A 16,969-nucleotide genomic window follows, 5' to 3' on the forward strand; every position below is an offset into this window, starting at 1 on the left:
AGCAGTGAGCTGCTGACCAAAAAATAATCCAGACGAGAGTAAGAGTGATGAACATGCGAGAAAAAAGTATATTCCTTACTGGTGGGGTGAAGAGAGCGCCATGCATCGCAAAGACCAAAGTCGCTCATATACTGTTTGATTATATTTGTGGACTGCCAATTGCGCTGAGTTCCTGTTGTGTTGAGCCTATCCATGTCTTCATTTAGTCCAAGGTTGAAGTCACCGCCAAGAATGAGTGTGCAATCAAGGTGTTCAGAGAGTGCACTAAAAAATCCGTGGAAGAATGAGGGTTCATCAACATTTGGACCGTATATACTTACAATACATAGTTTTTTGTTCAATATTGATAGTTTAATAATTAGAAATCTACCCTCTGGATCTATAACTGTATCGAGTACTGTAAAATTAACATTTTTATGTATTAAAATTGCTACTCCCCGTTGTCTAGAATTATAACAGGCTGCAAACACGTTAGGAAACTCAGGTGTTTTAAGTTCGTTTAAACCTGTGACAGGTCTGTGAGTTTCTTGTAATAAAACAACATCTGCCTGTAGTTTTTTAAGCTGGTTAAATATCTTTAACCTCTTTCCTCTGGAGCCAGCTCCATTTACATTCCATGTGACAAACCTCAGCATGCCCATAATTGTGTGTGTATGTCTAATGAGGTATGCTGGGTGTTTCGTTTAGACAGGTGGAGAGAATGTGGAAACATCCCTTGTTTGTAAATAGAAAGAGAAAAAGAAGTGTGGTGAGAGGCTCCATAAGTCTGACTATGTGTGTGAATATTCACTAATATGAATGTTGTCCAATTCCAGTGAGCCTGTGTGAACTGTAGCTTCAGTTTCCTGTTCTTAGCTGACAGGACTGGAGCCTGATGTGGTCTTCTGCTGCTGTGGCCCATCTGCTTCAAGGTTTGACGTGTTATGGATTCAGAGATGTACTTCTGCATACCGCAGCATGTGGTTATTGTTTCCTTCCTATCAGCTTGAAGCGGTTTGGCCATTGTCCTGTGACCTCTGACATAAACAAGGCATTTTCTTCTAGAGAACTGAATATTGAAAATAATGGATATTTTCTTTTTATTCAGACAGAAAAACCTGTTAGATCAACAACTCCTGAAATACTCTGACCAACAACCATGCTACGTTCTAAGTCACTTAAATCAACTTTCGCCTCTATTCTGGTTCAGTTTGAACTGAGTTGCTGCCATATGATTGGCTCATCAGATATTTGTATTAACAAGCAGAAGAACAGATGTACACGGTGAAGTGTCTGGTGAGTGTGATTTGTTTTTCATTTGTTTTAATCTTATTCTCTAAATGTGCACACAGGTACACAACACCCATGGAAGTCCTTGAAAAGCAGGTTTTTAGAAGATTTCTGGGCATTCAATAAAGTTGGCCACTGGTAAAAATGAACAGTTTCTGCTTTTTAGAACGACTACTGCTTTTTATTATAAGACAAGCTTAGTACCTAATTTAGCAGAAGTGAAGTAATAAAATCTCCCACAAGCTTGGTGACAGGGATCTATTGTATTCCAAAGCGTCCCTTGGGCATATCATTCCAAGGTTGTTCAAAGTTGTTGAGCTCTCATTGACAGATTTTGGGATGCATTTTGAAGAGAAAATTTCAGAAAATAGGTTAAGGCTTTAGGGGCTAATCACTGTGGAGTATTAAAGCTGTCAGTGCTGGATCTTTTACCGCAGTGCTGTCTCCTTCGAAAGCTATGGTAACACTTGTTATGACTGTTCATATAGAATTTCTCAAAAAGTGCTTCCAATCAGTATCCACCTGTACGCTCGGGTTTTCATTCACCATTGGGAAGGGGGAACGCTATTACCACGACTCCCCTGCTGTGCTGATCATGCTGTTTTTGTTGGGGAGTGATGAGGTGAGATGAGCCAAACATAGAACATAGACCGCTTTCACACAATAGCTTCGTTCTAAGCGAGCTTCCTGACTGAATCGAATTGATTCACATAAGTGTGTTAATAAAAAAAGAGCTGTTATAGATTAAATATCTAGAATGGGAAAAATGACTGCCATGTCAGTAGAATGAACAGCATGCCATCACCGTTTTACACTCCCCTTACTTCCCATTACATCCACTGATACACACACACACACACACACACACACACAAACACACACACACACACACACACACACACACACACACACACACACACACACACAAACACACACACACACACACAAACACACACACACACACACAAACACACACACACACACACACACACACACACACACACACACACACACAAACACACACACACACACACACACACACACACACACACACACACACACACACACACACACACACTGTGCTGTTTGGTAATGCATATGCACTTGCCTGTTTTTGTACAGGAAATGATGCATATTACAAAATCCCAATTAATTCAAGTGAGTTGCACACTGAGTTGCTGCTTGATTAAGTGTCTGTACACACTAATCTCGATGACCCTGATTGTTTCTGTTCAGTTGTCTAGCAGCTTATGTAAAACAGTCTTCCTTCGTCTGCTTTCAAATAAAACAGACTACCTCAGATTATTATTATTATTTTGGATCAGCGCACTCCTTTCAGACCTGGGCAACGCTTTATCCTTCTCTGCTTGTAATATCTAACGTCATATACCATTTGCCTAAGGCACGGAGTGAGATTTATGACTCCAGTGGAAATAAAACTGAACAAATATCCATAGTTTATTCCTTTATTCAGTTACAAAAGCATGATGACTTCTTTCCAGGACACTTTGGTTAGAAAAAAAAGAAGATTTCTCAAAAGTCTGACTCCTAACAGTGTTCTGTATTCTTTTATATTTATTTATTTTAAAACTTTGAACCCATTTATTGAACTTTGAATTTTAAAACTCAATTTTAACATTTGTAGAGTTAAAAAAAAACATGACAGTGTTTCTGGTGATTAGATTCCAGTAGTAAAAGTACCATGAAAAAAAAAGAAGAAATATTCACATGGTGATAGATTTTAAGCACTTCAAAAAACCAAAAAAACAAAAAAAAAAAAACCAACAGGAGATTAAATTAAAATCAACTCTAAACTGGCTTTGAACAACAAAAAGCGTCTGCAGATTAATTAACATCAGTGTGTTGTTTACTTTTTTCATAGCCTTCAAAGTGCCACCTAATTCTCCTTTACAATACAAACACTGAATGTCCCTTTTTTAAAAAAAACAAAAAAACAAAAACTTTTTCATTTTGTTTAATTTTTTTTTTGTTTTTTTTTACAAATCCTGTTATGCCATATAAAACATATTTCCCAAGATAAAGCCTCCACAGAAGAGTGCTGTGCTGTCGTAGTAATTAATACATCATCAGAAAAAAGAAGACGCATATGAAGGAGGAAAGAAAAAAGTATTCACACGGCAGGTAACTAATTCTGGTACACTGAGGCTTGATTTAAAGGAGAACAAACATTTTCACTGGGGAAGAGAAAAATCCTTTTATATACATAACAATGTGGAGATACATATGATTTTTGCTTGCCCACTTATGGCGGAATGGCGGAAAGAGAGGTTCCACATTAGATTTGGTACCCTCGAAAAAGGAAAAAAAAGGATACAAACTCAGGAATAAAAATAAAAGCACATCCATTTGTGGAAGCAGAGGATGAGTGCTGCCTTTGTACAGGCGCTTGGCTGTAAAATAAGAGGTCAGCTAGATTCTGCAGTACATAATCCAAAGCTGACCTCTGGCATCCAACAGCAGTGAAAATCCCATTTCAAGCGCTTCGACCTTCCAGTCACCTTAGACTAAACTCACCCCCTTGGACACTGTTAAAGACACGCAGATATCAAGCCAGTGGTGATGGTTGATGCATTTTAGGACTTCTCTTTTCAAGGACTATAATTTTGAACCACTTTTTTAAAAAAGAACTTTAATTTTTACTCACATTTCCCTCAACTTGCTCCCTCTGCTTAATCTTCGGTTTTTCCTATATTTACTTGAAAGCCTTTTAACGATTTGGGTATGTGAAATTGCTGTACTCTGCAGTGGAATATTTGTGGAGGTGGACTGAGGTGGAGTGATAGCTATGTAAGAGGAAAAGATGTTCATGCTGGCTGAAGGCACATAATGCATCCTTTACATAGCTCCAGGCTCTGATGTGTTATGAAAAAAAAAACTGTTAGTGATTTCTCTCCTGGCACATTTTTCAGCTGTACGACTACTCCATTTAAACAATCAGTTTGGCAATAGTATATATATATATATATATATATATATATATATATATATATATATATATATATATATATATATATTAGGGGTGCAACGATATTCGTATCGATATTGAACCGTTCGATACAGTGCTTTCGGTTCGGTACGCATATGTATCGAACAATACAACATTTGTAATTTATTTTATCAATTTTCCTTCTGACGATGCTGTCTGTGTTGAGCGCTCAGTGAATCTGCGTTCGACTACTCCGCCTAGGCTGCACTGTCGAGCGCAGATCCACTGAGCGCTCAACACAGACAGCATCGTCAGAAGGAAGAGGGCAGGGCACCTCCCCCACCCTCATTCAGATCTGGCGTTTGGAATTATTTTGGTTTTCATGTGACGTATGACCCTGAAGGTAAGCGAGTCATGGACTAAAGTAAAACAGTATGTTGGATGTGCTACGCAATGCTCAATTACATGGGTGGGAGCTAGTGTGTTAGCGCAGTTAGCTCGTTAACGTGTTGGCCGTCTAGCCCCATGCACGGAGCTATCGGCGGTAGCTCGTTAACGGAGATTTGCCGTGTTGTGGCGTTAAGGTCATTTCAACGAGATTAACCTGAAAGCACTAGTGGGAACACGACGAATATGACTGCACATTTATGCCGACATCATCCTAGTGCAAAGACAAGTGGAAGCAGACAAAAAAAAGCAAGCATGCTACTAACTTTAGCCGAGTCATTTAGACAGCTGTTAGCACATGATTCTCCTTATGCTGCTGAGAATATAGCCCAGAAGAAGCGGATAGTATAGCTTTTATTTTGGAAAGAGCCATTTCTCTGTAATAAACTCTCTTTTCCAAAGATGAGTGATTCCTCAATCAGATACAGGGCTTGCAATATCGCTAGCCCGACGTCCCGGAGCTAGCGATTTTTTCAGTCGGGCTACCAAAATCTATCTCTTCCCTGCCCGTCGGGCTATTGTAGGAAAAATATATGTCAATGCTTTTGCATTCTTTCAGAAATGTAGCTGGGTAATTATGTCATTGGCATCGGTGAGCCACTGTCAATATGTGACATATTGAAGTCGCGTTTGAATTTGCGCTTGTTTTTTGCTTTCACTTTGCAATCGTGCGAACTGTGTATAGAGAGCGACAGCACTGATCTGTGAGTGATGATAATTTGTGCACCAATTCCTCTGACATCGTCTTATTAATCGTTAGCTTACTATGCAAACATGACGCAGCAAGCTTAAACATGTGAGAGGTTGATCGCGCAGAGAATCGCTGAGCTTATGTGAGTGAGTGTGTAAAAGCATTTCAGTTCTGCTGAGCCAAATAAGACAGGTCAGGGTGAAGAAGTGACAGCCAAAGAAAAGCTTACCACAAAACGGAGAAGTTATGACAAATCAGACTATAAGGCAAAAAGAAAGTGCAGCTTTATGGTTTCATGGACAAAAGAATTTCTGTGGCTGCAATATGACGAGCTAAATAACCAGGGCTGCACATAAGTGGTCCGCAGGTGCGCATTCGCTGTCAAAATAAAAAACACGCACAAGGGTTAGGGTTAAATTTAAAAACTGTACTTTTGAGTTAAAATATATATTTATAATTTTAATAAATGACAAATTAAAAATGCATGAACATTTTTTGTATCGAAAAAATATCGAACCGTGACACCAAAGTATCGAACCGAACCGAACCGTGAATTTTGTGTATCGTTGCACCCCTAATATATATATATATATATATATTTTTTAAATTATTGTTGACAAATCCAATGAAAAGAACAAAACCAGCTATGATTATCAATCTTTCAAAACAAAAATGAACTAGTCAAAGTCTGATACTGTAACTTATTGCTCTGATACTGCCTAAAAAAATATCAGTGAGTCACCTGACCCTGCTGAAATTTCATTTCGATACAACAAACCAGAATACTGCATATTTCCTTCACTTTATCCTGCACCTTTTCTGCAATAATACCCAGAAACTGGGACTGAATGCTTCAGAGAGGCTGGCAAAACACAAAATTCCTAAGGATGATCGAGGCATGATGCATTTGTCGCAAAATGTGCAAGCCTGGGGAGGAAAAAAAGGAAAAAGCTAAAGCACTGGACCCTATCCACTTATATGCTTTTGTGCATTTATGATAAGAGCGTAACATCCAATACATTTCTTATCACCATGTGTATGTTCTCAGTTTTTCTAAAATAACAGGTCCTCCCGCTATTTGCAGTCAGCATAGTGCTACCAATTATTTCTATCTATTTCTATGTAAAGAAAATGCAGAGAGGGCTATCATAGAAAAAGTGTAGAAGTTGTTTAAAAAAATAAAATTGAAATATTACTGTCTGTGGTGAAAGCTTAAAAAAGGACACGTGATTCCCCGTAGTTACTGGATAAGTGGGAAAGCCACATTATTAATGAATGTACTGCTTTAAGGATTATTTCCTAATAAACCTTTAAAAAATACATATAAATTAGGTTTTAATATGTGATGCACTTTGTGGAAAAAAATTACAGCTGACTGTCATTTGTTGGTACATGGTTGGAGGCAATTCATTGGTTTGCATATATGAAAACTATTTTCATACATGAAAACAAATGTGCGCTGTTATTATAATTGCTACTGTCATGAGAATATTCATGAATATCTTACTTGTGTGTAAAATGTTGGTTTGAGGTCAGATGGGATTTAAGCAAAAGCTGTTTCGGCCCGTTGTGATTTATTGATGATCAGAGCCTTGTGAGAGCGACGGGGGTCAACACTGTCATCGCGTTTTGATTAAAACATCTTCATACTGAAATATGTGACAACACATTTCTCCTGGCTATAAAAAAACAAGTAAACTAGTGCAGACAGCAGCAAAACACTCAAATTGTTCTAATGAAAAAAAAAAACAAAAGTGAAAATTGTTGGTATCGTCGCATCTCTGGAATTATTGTCAATAAACGAAAAAAATAAAATTATAGAATCATGCCAGTGTTTCTCGTTTTCCCTCCTGTTACATCATCTTTCCGTTTTAAATCACAGAATTAGCTAAAGGTTTGTTTTCTGCCGTTGGCCACTTATGCATAAGAATATAAATTACCATGGTGTGTGACAAAATGGGCCCAAGAAATACAAAGTGCATCACCGACGGTCGTTTTATGTTAAATGTACTGAAATGCTCTGGTATGGAATCTTACTTTAGGGCCTAAATGCCAAACCTAGGATGTCTGCCCTTTGTCACATCTGCCCTCTAATGTCCCAGGCCTGTCACTCTGATTCCTTGATACTTGATGTGATCTGAAAGGGAGAACTCGGGAGAGCCAAGTAGCGCAGTGATCACCATAACCTTGACTTCCAATAGCAATACTAACTCCAAATCTGTCAGTCACATCGAGTGTATCAATCGCACCCCCTCCTTGCTGTGCTAGCTAGCAACAGCGAGGAAGCCGGCTTTCTGGCTTTTTCACTCAGTACTGAACAAAACATATCAATGCTGCAACAACTGTAGATAAACTCTAAATTTGTCTTCAAAAAGACTGTCCAGTGTATCAGTGATTATGCTATAAATGTCACAACAGCAGAATACAGTTTAAGGTCACTCAGTATTGTACATACAGGATAATGTGTCATCTCCATTCTCTTTTTCACGTAGGTTGAGGTGAGCATTTATGAATGTGCCCAATGACTGCTTTGATGATCGATGTAAGTACTCAAACTCAATCTGTGTACAATGTTCCGCATTTGAATGGTCATGTGGCACTAAGACAAGGCATGATGTGCTCAATGACGTCTAGCAGCAATGCTTGTTTGTCGTAGCCTGGACAACTTCTGATTTGAACATCATTAACCGGCATCGAAACACAAGTCAAATCAAAAATACGTGAGACGAACTAATCTGCGCTATCAATCTAGCGTAAACCACTATCTCACAAAAATTGGCTATGCTACTCTGAGCACTTAGTCCTTCAAAAATGGAGTATAAATGTAAAAGTGAAGGAAGGTGGGGACATCCCGAAAACAACATCATATCATCGTAGCAGTCACAAGTGTTTGTCCTCCTCTGCCACATCTGTGCAAAGACATGATCCATCAGCCATCGGAAAGCATCTAGGTAGTACAAGGTCAGCAGTGGAGGTGAAGATATTGCACAAGCAGACTAACGTCAACAGCTCCATCGAAATGGCACAGCGCAGGCGTCACACTGAAGAATAAAACTCTTTTTTTTTTCCACATAAATGAACACGGTAAAAAAAAAAAAAAAGTCCAAAAACACGCCCAGTTGACGACTTCTTTATTGCAGCACGTTTCCCTTCTTTTTTTCGATATCTATTTTTCAAACACCCACTTACTAAAAAAAAGAAAAAAAAGTTGCGATTCTCTGTTCATCATTTGCGAGGAGCGGTTTTTAAGAGTCCGTTTTGGCAGTAAGTTTTTGTTCAAGTTGGGAAAGCCGGGAGAATAGATGGGTCAAACCGGACAGCCATGGGTTTTGTTATGTTTTTTTTGAGGTTATTAGAGTCCTGTGCTCTTCTTCTTCTGCCCCACCCTGCCTATCCCCTCGCCGCCAGCACAGTAATATGATGATCACATGCCGGAGGCACCCAGTCCCATGCTGGCGGTGTGGCTCATGCAGGGCAGTGTCTGAACGGTCTTGGGGAAGTCGTGGGTGAGGATTCGTCCGTTCTCTCCGCCGCTCCCGTTGCCACTCATCCTGGTCAGGGTGGAGCAGTGCATGGCGTCGTTGATGGATTGCTGTTGGAAGCAAAAACATCGCAATTAGCCCACAGATCAGATTTTGGTGTATTTGTGCACACATGCGATATCTTGTAATCAAAACGGTGAATGCAACAGTTTGAGCTAGCAGCACACAGATAATGTCTGCAGAGAAGTCTTTTTTTTTTTACGTTAATACACGCACAAAAGAGTCTGCTGCATGTACCTATGTTCCTTTTTGAATGTTAGGCACACCCAAAAAATCTGGAGCAAGTAAACTGTTAAACATTCCTTATCAGTTATATTTGCCGGTGTTAAAATTGGGGTACCAGACATTGTGCATCAAATGTACCAATTTGTAGCAGGAGGAGCCGAGTGAAGGGAGGGCAGAGAGAAGGGAGCTGAGGCTTCACTCATTGGTTTACTAGCTTCATTCTCCAGTCTAGCGCAATAAAAGCCACTGGGCTCGAATGCTGACTTAATGATGTGTGATGCTTGTGTGTGTGCGTGCACGTGCCCATGCGTGCCACTTCGCTATCTGTCCGCATTCTATAGCTGATTAAATCGGGCAAAGCCAGTGCGATCTGGAGCAACCAGTAAGTGCTGCACGGGGATTGGAGAATTATACCGGCCTCTAATTGGAACGGTGTTGTTGTTTCTTTCAAGTCAAACAGCATAAAGGCACCGCTGGACTAATAGGCTCCTCACCATTCTCTTCAGCATACTGATCAGGTGGCCCCTTTGTGGGCTGATTAAAACATAAGAGATTTCATGTAGACGATCACTCCTCGCATTCAGCCTGCCTTTTTTTTTGTTTACATGAAAACGATATCAGTGCGCCCCCCTGGGGGGGCTTTGAAGCTGGAAGAATAAATCAGAGGCTGTTTGTTGTAAATTGATCCACGAAGCTGATAACTAACAGCTGCTGAAGACCAAACCTCACATCTACCAGTAAAGTATAAAGCAACAAGTTCTACATTTTAGATCTGTGAACATAACAGCAGTTTGAGTTAAGACTTTTCGAGGTCAAAGCAGTGATGGAAGACATGCGAGCCGCACGACGTCTGTCTTATGGTATACATATAAACGATGTTCACCACAATGGGGCCTGCGTTAGCGAGACAGTCAGCAAAAAGAGAAGAAGGAGTAGGGCAGAGAATTGCTCAGAGGGACAGAAGTAGATAGATGTACCACTGTGATTCAAATTGCCTTTATACCTGTGCTGTGGTAGATTATTGTAATGGGTTAAGTAATGGGTTTTAACAAAAGGCCTGTGAGGAACATTGTGCAGTGTGACATCGAAAAGCAACATGTGTACTTAACCACACAGTCAAGAAGGAAATATTAGTTAGAGAACAACATATAGTGACAAATAATCCATCTACATGTAAATTCAAAGGCAAAAACTAACTACATTAAAAAAATGCTACATGCTAACAATCCTGCCACATTAACACATGAAACTCTAAGCAACTGCTCTGAAAACTTACTTCTCGAACGTGACGAAACAGGCATAAGGGCAATTTTGGAATCAAGTGATTGAACAACACTGCAGGAGATCAGTGACATAAAGACTGAGCGAGGGAGCGGCAGAGGTAGAGAGAAGTACAGGAGAGCGTTTGCACTGGAAGCCGTGGGAGGCCCTACTGTGATCACGGTTAGATGGGCGGGGAGGGGGTGTGGAGGCAGATGTCATCATCATCATCATCATCATCATCATGGCTTGATCACAGCGTTTCCTACCCCGTGGCTGTGCTCTGCCCTTATATCTTAACAGTGTTGTTGGCGTACAGGCCGTAGCTCTGCAGCTCTGTGTAGGGGGCGCTAGCACCACTGTCTAAGGCTGAGCAGTGAAAGGCCTGAGCGGCTGAGGCAGCAGCAGCTCGCGCGGTGGACACCTTCATTCGGCGCGACTCGGTCCTGGACTTGTAGCAGAACTCCACCAGTGCCACCAGCATGGCCAGGCCCAGGCCTCCAATCAGGATGTAGAAGACTCCCGCCACATTGCTGAGGCTCAGAGCGCTGGTCTTGTCCTGGGGGAAGGAGGGCGGAGAGAAGTCGTGAGGAGGCAATAGCGGCAGCAGTATATGACATATAATTGGACTCTTTCTCTCTCTCTCGCTCTCTCACACACACACAGACAAATTTAGCAATAAACTAGTTTCACAGACAGAAATCATAAGTGAAACGACTCAAATGGAGTACATGTACAGCAAAATGACAACTATAGACAAAAATATTGAGCCACCGCTGACTTCTTTACAATATTCTTAGTAAAACTGAACAAATTGTGCAATAATTTATTGAAACTTGTGGAACCACACGTTGAAATACTATATATATTACATTTGCAGTGTGTTTGGTATCATTATCATGCTAAAAGAAAAAAAAAGATGACATTGCACAGTGGAATATAATCTACTTTTCTTTTCTGCATGTCGAGATATTCCAAGGTTTTGAGAATCACTTTTAAAAATTTTTGCCTGTCAAACTGTGTTATATTTGACATTTTTTGTAGATTCAGGTAAAGAATTGAAAACAAATTATGTGTTTTGGCTAAAGTAGTTCTTTGATAAGCTGACCGTTATATGTAGACAAAACATTGGTTCAACCCTGGACTTTGGTGTCTTTTTATGCTTGAATCATTCATAGATCACTGTTCAGCAGCTTCAGGAACTAGGAATAGATTGAAAATGAGTGAAAGAAAGGAACAAAAAAGCCTGAAGAACCATTGGCCAGGAAGTCTGAACAATAATCTTGTTTCTTGGAAATAAAATGTTAAGAAATGAGGGTGGCTCGAGATTTTTTTGCACAGTACTGTTTAACCCACACTAATCCAAACCAGTAGAAACCCACATTGTAAAGAAAACGCCTCAACTATTAAGGCACATGAAGACAAGTTAACATAAAAGTCGACAAGCTAAGACACACATAACCACACAACAAGAAAATAGCAGGGATAACAATATATTTCAGAGGCCTGGCTCACAAAGCAGTTTTTAACTTTGGATCTAACTTTGGCTTTCTTATCTCGGTGAACTTGGGGAGGAGACCTAAGAGGGGAGGGGGGACCTTCTTATATGATACAAGCAGCAGCAGTAAATACTGCAAGTGTTAAAACGATAAGTGCAAAGGGCACAGAGTTATTCTGTGAAACTGGTTCAGTGACTTTGCTTTTCTGAGAAAGTTAACTCATAAATATTTGAAAGATCTTTGTGTGCGCGGTTACAAAACAGAAGCCCTTACAAACGGGAGGTACTACAAAAAAAAAAATGTTCGGCATGCGAAGGTAGGACTCAAAAGGCAGTTTGAAGGTACGATGAGTCAAAGTTAGAGAATGGTGTTCCAGTCAAAAGGCCCGAGTGAATTTATGTTGGCACAGACTGATGCCCACTGCAGGCTCCAATGATTCATCAAAACATCCTTAAGCATGAATCGGGCTTAGGAACGCTCCCTCAACATTTGGCTCATTTTATCACCTGTCCCTATAAAAAGGATATCATGAATAATTTGTAGTGCAGCTAGTCTTCTCTCAAAGCCAGTACTTCCAAAAGCCACAAACAAAATCTGCCGTTGCAAGTTAACTACAATGATGAGCTTTTAGTGACTGCTTAGATTTACATAACTTACTTATTCTGTCGCTACAGGAACAGAACATTTGAGGCTAAACTGTAACATCTGATGACACTATCATATACAGCAGACAAACTGAAAAAAGCCTTAAGTTAAAAAAAAGAAATCAAACTTTACAGAGACATCATAATAAAACACTTTGAGATTATGCTCTGTCTTAGACTAAGTTGGGATTTATTGTTGTCTTCATGAGAGAGGAAGGCAAAATTATTATTTCCCAAAACAGACTTACATAGCACATTAAAATGTCAGCAATGATATTGAACCCTGTTTAATAACCCTACACAAGTGTATATTCTTTTTATAGTATTTCACACTCTACCTGCCTTCAAGTGCCGTGTATCTCTAATTCACTTCCTGCCACTTTGTGCGAACGTCAAGTCAAATTTCACACTTTTATTAAATTGTAAGTGGCTTTTTGCGTGAAATCCCACCTCTTGCATGTGCTCTGTAACAAAACTTTGCTGTTTATCCACTGTTTACTGGACCGAATTTAACTTTTAACTAATGTTAACCATATTAGAGGCTTTCTTTATATGGAGGCTAATATTCTGATTCTATTAAGGAAAAATCTGAATAAAGAAAAAGCTTAGAATAAGCAGGTGGAACTGATTACGCCTCTTCACAAACCACTCAGAAAGAATAATTTCATCACGTAATGTTCACTTTCTCGTTTTCTTTTCCTGCACACGTTCTCTGTTATGACGTAAATGCACGAGAACCAAGAGTGGGGACGCAGCGGGTAGCTGATCAATCGTGTGCTACAATAAGATAGCCACTGAGGCATGTGTGACATTTTCATTTCTTCTGCATGTCACTCCGCTCTGATTAAGTGCACGTGCATCCTCGCGTAAACACCAGACCGTATTAAGTCATGTTCCAGCATCTGACCCCAAATTTTCAATCAGAATAAAGATAGTGCGTGCATGACTATGTGCGACTCGCTTTGTGTGGCAGGCCCCAGATAGCATTTAACACTGACTTACATTTTACACAATGTGAAGTCAAAAACATACAAATTACAGTTTTCTTTTTAAATGATAACTTTTTGTTGTGAGGAAATGGGTATAGATAAACACACAAACACGCCCCATAACACATGCATTCATGTGACAACAGCACAAACAAGTTTTTAGTTTGACATTATTTCATATTATGGTTTGTTTATCTCTGCTGCAAGTGCCCCTAACGTTACATCTGTGTCTGCTGATGATATACAGAGGACATTAATTATTAAGGCTTGAATTAGTGAACCTACCAAACTGATATTTTCTGTATATTAAATATTCTTTTTCATGAAATTATGTGGGGAATGTTTTTATATCACTCAAATAGACACATGGAAAGTTGAGTGGTTTTTAGCAACTAAATAAAACTGAGGCATCAATTTGTTTGCTCAGATAAACTGACTTTAAACCAAAGTGCAAAACTGAGTTTAAAGTCTGTCCAAATATGTAGATATACTCTATAACAGGTGACGTGTGCCAAACTATGTGCTACGGAGGACTGAATCTGCTGTTTTATTCCCCAAACACACTAGACTAAATCTTGAATTTGTGTTCAGTCAGCTGAATTTGAAAGTCTTCCAATTTATTAGTTTTGTTATATTAAAACTGGAAGAAAATTTTACCACTTACTCACTTACAGTAATACATACATACATACCCCCCCCCCCCCCCCAAAAAAAAAAAAAAAAAAACAAACCCTAATGACTAGCTAAAGTGTTTTACCACTCTACAGTATAAATATGCTCGCAGAGGGTAGTTAAAGTCTGAGTTTTTCAAGAAGACGATTACAGTGTAGTGAAATAAAAAGCTGAATAAGTACTACAAGTATGCTGTATAGAGATAATGCTAAATAATTAACACTGGACCATTCCAGGTTATTTTGTGGCCACAGAAAACAAATAAAGTATGATGTGGTTAGTTTGAAATCCCTCTGGGTGCTACTAGGATTGTTAGCTTTGGAAAGAGAGTGCTAGCTTAACTGCTGTTAGCTCTTGCTACATTGTTAGCATACAGATCTGAGAGCAGCATCAAACTAATCACTGAATTCGATCAAGCAAAAAAACTTGATCACTTAATTTAAGTACATATGTGCATATATTACAATAAAGGCTTTTAATTAGTCTGTTATATGTATGGTGGCAAGGTGGTTCAGTGGCTGTCATCTCACATCTGGGTTTGATTGTGTGTGGGGGGTTTTCAGGGTGCCTTGTTGTTAGAGTAATTGCAGTCTCTGTCTGTGAGACACCAGCAACCTGTTGAATCTTAACCCTGTCCCTGACCCAATGTCAAACTGGATATAAAAATTGTATGTCACTATGAATGCACCCAGTGCTTAGCAAAGTCCCACTGTGACTCTTTAAGTTTGCCACTTTTGCTATGTCTTTGAAACCAAATGTACAAGTGAGGTGGGGATTTGACAGAGGAACTGGATGAACATAGGCTTGCAACAAAAAGGTAGCATACCCTGATTGATCATTCACCTGGACGATGACTAGCATATAAGCATCTAAGAAAACGAATGGATCACAATGGTGTATTTAATATGACTTCAAACTATCGACTGAACCTATAATTCCATCAGAACAGTTTTTACTAAGGTCTGTTTTCAACCAGAGGAGACGTCTCCTGCTGGGGGGAATGCAGGTTTATGGCTTTTCTGCAATTACTTTACTTTTCTTGAACACACTATTGTTTATATACAGTTTATGGCTGGGATAGGCTTCAGCTTCACTCTGAACTCTACAGAAAGCCTAACCTCAAATGTAACTCCTTGCAACTACTGTGATTTTGTTTGTAACATGCTCCTTGTAGACTGAGCTCTTCATGGCACATAGTTTGACACTTCTGCATAAACTACCAATAGAACTGTCGGTACAAGCAATGGGAGAGTTCAGTGGGCCACATAGAGGTACATAAAGAGGTATCTGAAGTAATGCGCTAAAGCTTTTCTGTCGGGAGAAACTCCTTTTTTTTTTTTACAGTAGATAACAAAATTCTAATGCATGCAAGAGCAGTGGGCAGACTTGATACAACTCCGGGTTAATATGAATTGACATGGCATCCATATATGCATACCTTAAATTAAAAGCGTTATGCCAGGATTATTATAAAGGCTAATATATAAAGGCAAGGGCCAATAGCTCATGTTTCATCTTTCTCACTTCATGCCCTTTTGTGTTTCTCATTCCTTTCGACAAAAAAGATTTATGTTCAAAAAGCCTGCTTGAGTAATTCATATTTGATCTACTGCACAAATATAATGTTATCCTAACACTTTGTGTGTGTACATTTGTTTGCAGGATTGGACAAACCGTTTTATAAGGATTCCTTCTACCCAGATCCAAATGTTTAACAATTAATTTTAACAGTCCTTGCTAATCCACCACACATTGTTTATTTACACACTGGGAACGAACAATAAATCTCTGACAACACAATCTCATCAGAAGGAAGAAATAAACAGCAGAGTACCACCAGAGTACTGGCCCAATTATAAGACAGTATTTCTGGTAAGTACATTTTTCAAAGTGGTGGTGGGGGGGGTCATTTCACATTTGAAGATTTACTTTTCGTAATCAAAACAGCAGATTTTTTTTTCTTTGAATAATGGAACTGTCGATGCACTTGCACAGTAAGCTGCATTGAGTTCATTTGCTTTGGTGTTGCTGAGAAAGCGAGATTGAAATTATCCCTCGGCATATATCTACTAGTATTGATCAACACCCCAGCCGGCCTGTTTCAAAGTGAAAATATGTACATTTTGAAACAAACAAAAATAAGCTCATTTCTCCCTTGGTAATCAAATGTGTTTTATGCAATAAACAAAACTTTTGATCAATCCAGTAAACTTAGTAGCAAGACCACAAGGTGGTCTCTGATGGCAGTCTGGGGAGCTGTCAGTATAATTATCATAAATTGATGACTGTTGTAAAACTAGTCCAAACAGGAATTCATAAAATATTTGCAAAAGTATTGGGCCACACCTCTTAATCTTTGAAATCACCTGTTCTCAGTACCTTTGCAACAGGTGTATAAAATCAAGTACCTAGCCATGCAGTGTGGTACTGCATGGCTAAGTCCATTCATGAAATCTTATCCCTCCTAGATCCATAACTGTAATGTAACTGTAATGCTGCAGTTATTTAACTGCAGCATTAACATCAGCACAAACGCTGTGTGCCAGGAGCTTCATGGTATGGGTTTCCAGCTCATGGTGGCCCAGTACTTTTGTCTGTATGGTGTAGCTAATGAATTTTCATATGGTCTAAAAAAGATCTGATCAGTTAATGCACATAAAATGAAGTCATCTTGTTGTCCTGGATACACCTTTACATTAACATTTATGTCATGTTTTTGTGGAGCAAGTGGAGCAAAAGTCTAATAGATAATGCTGTGAACCGATGCTAATGACTCACACTGCA

The 16,969-nt window shown here is 39.3% G+C and overlaps 1 protein-coding gene across 2 annotated transcripts in view; it reads right to left on the reverse strand.

Moving 5' to 3' along the window:
- Positions 1 to 8,302: 8,302 nt before the first annotated feature.
- Positions 8,303 to 16,969, reverse strand: part of gria1a (glutamate receptor, ionotropic, AMPA 1a) — a 74,105-nt gene continuing 65,438 nt past the window's right edge. The window contains exons 15-16 of one of the 2 annotated variants that reach the window (XM_026188844.2): positions 10,806 to 10,940; positions 8,303 to 8,946 (exon numbers count right to left, since the gene is read on the reverse strand). In XM_026188844.2, coding sequence (XP_026044629.1) covers positions 8,779 to 8,946; positions 10,806 to 10,940 — 303 coding nt within the window. In that variant the 3' untranslated portion in view covers positions 8,303 to 8,778. Of the gene's footprint in view, positions 8,947 to 10,397; positions 10,941 to 16,969 lie in introns of both variants that reach the window. The other variant, XR_003274165.2, reaches the window with a different exon arrangement.

This window comes from Astatotilapia calliptera, chromosome 2, assembly GCF_964374335.1.
Source record: "Astatotilapia calliptera chromosome 2, fAstCal68.1, whole genome shotgun sequence".
In the NCBI taxonomy this organism is placed as follows: Eukaryota; Metazoa; Chordata; class Actinopteri; order Cichliformes; family Cichlidae; genus Astatotilapia; species Astatotilapia calliptera.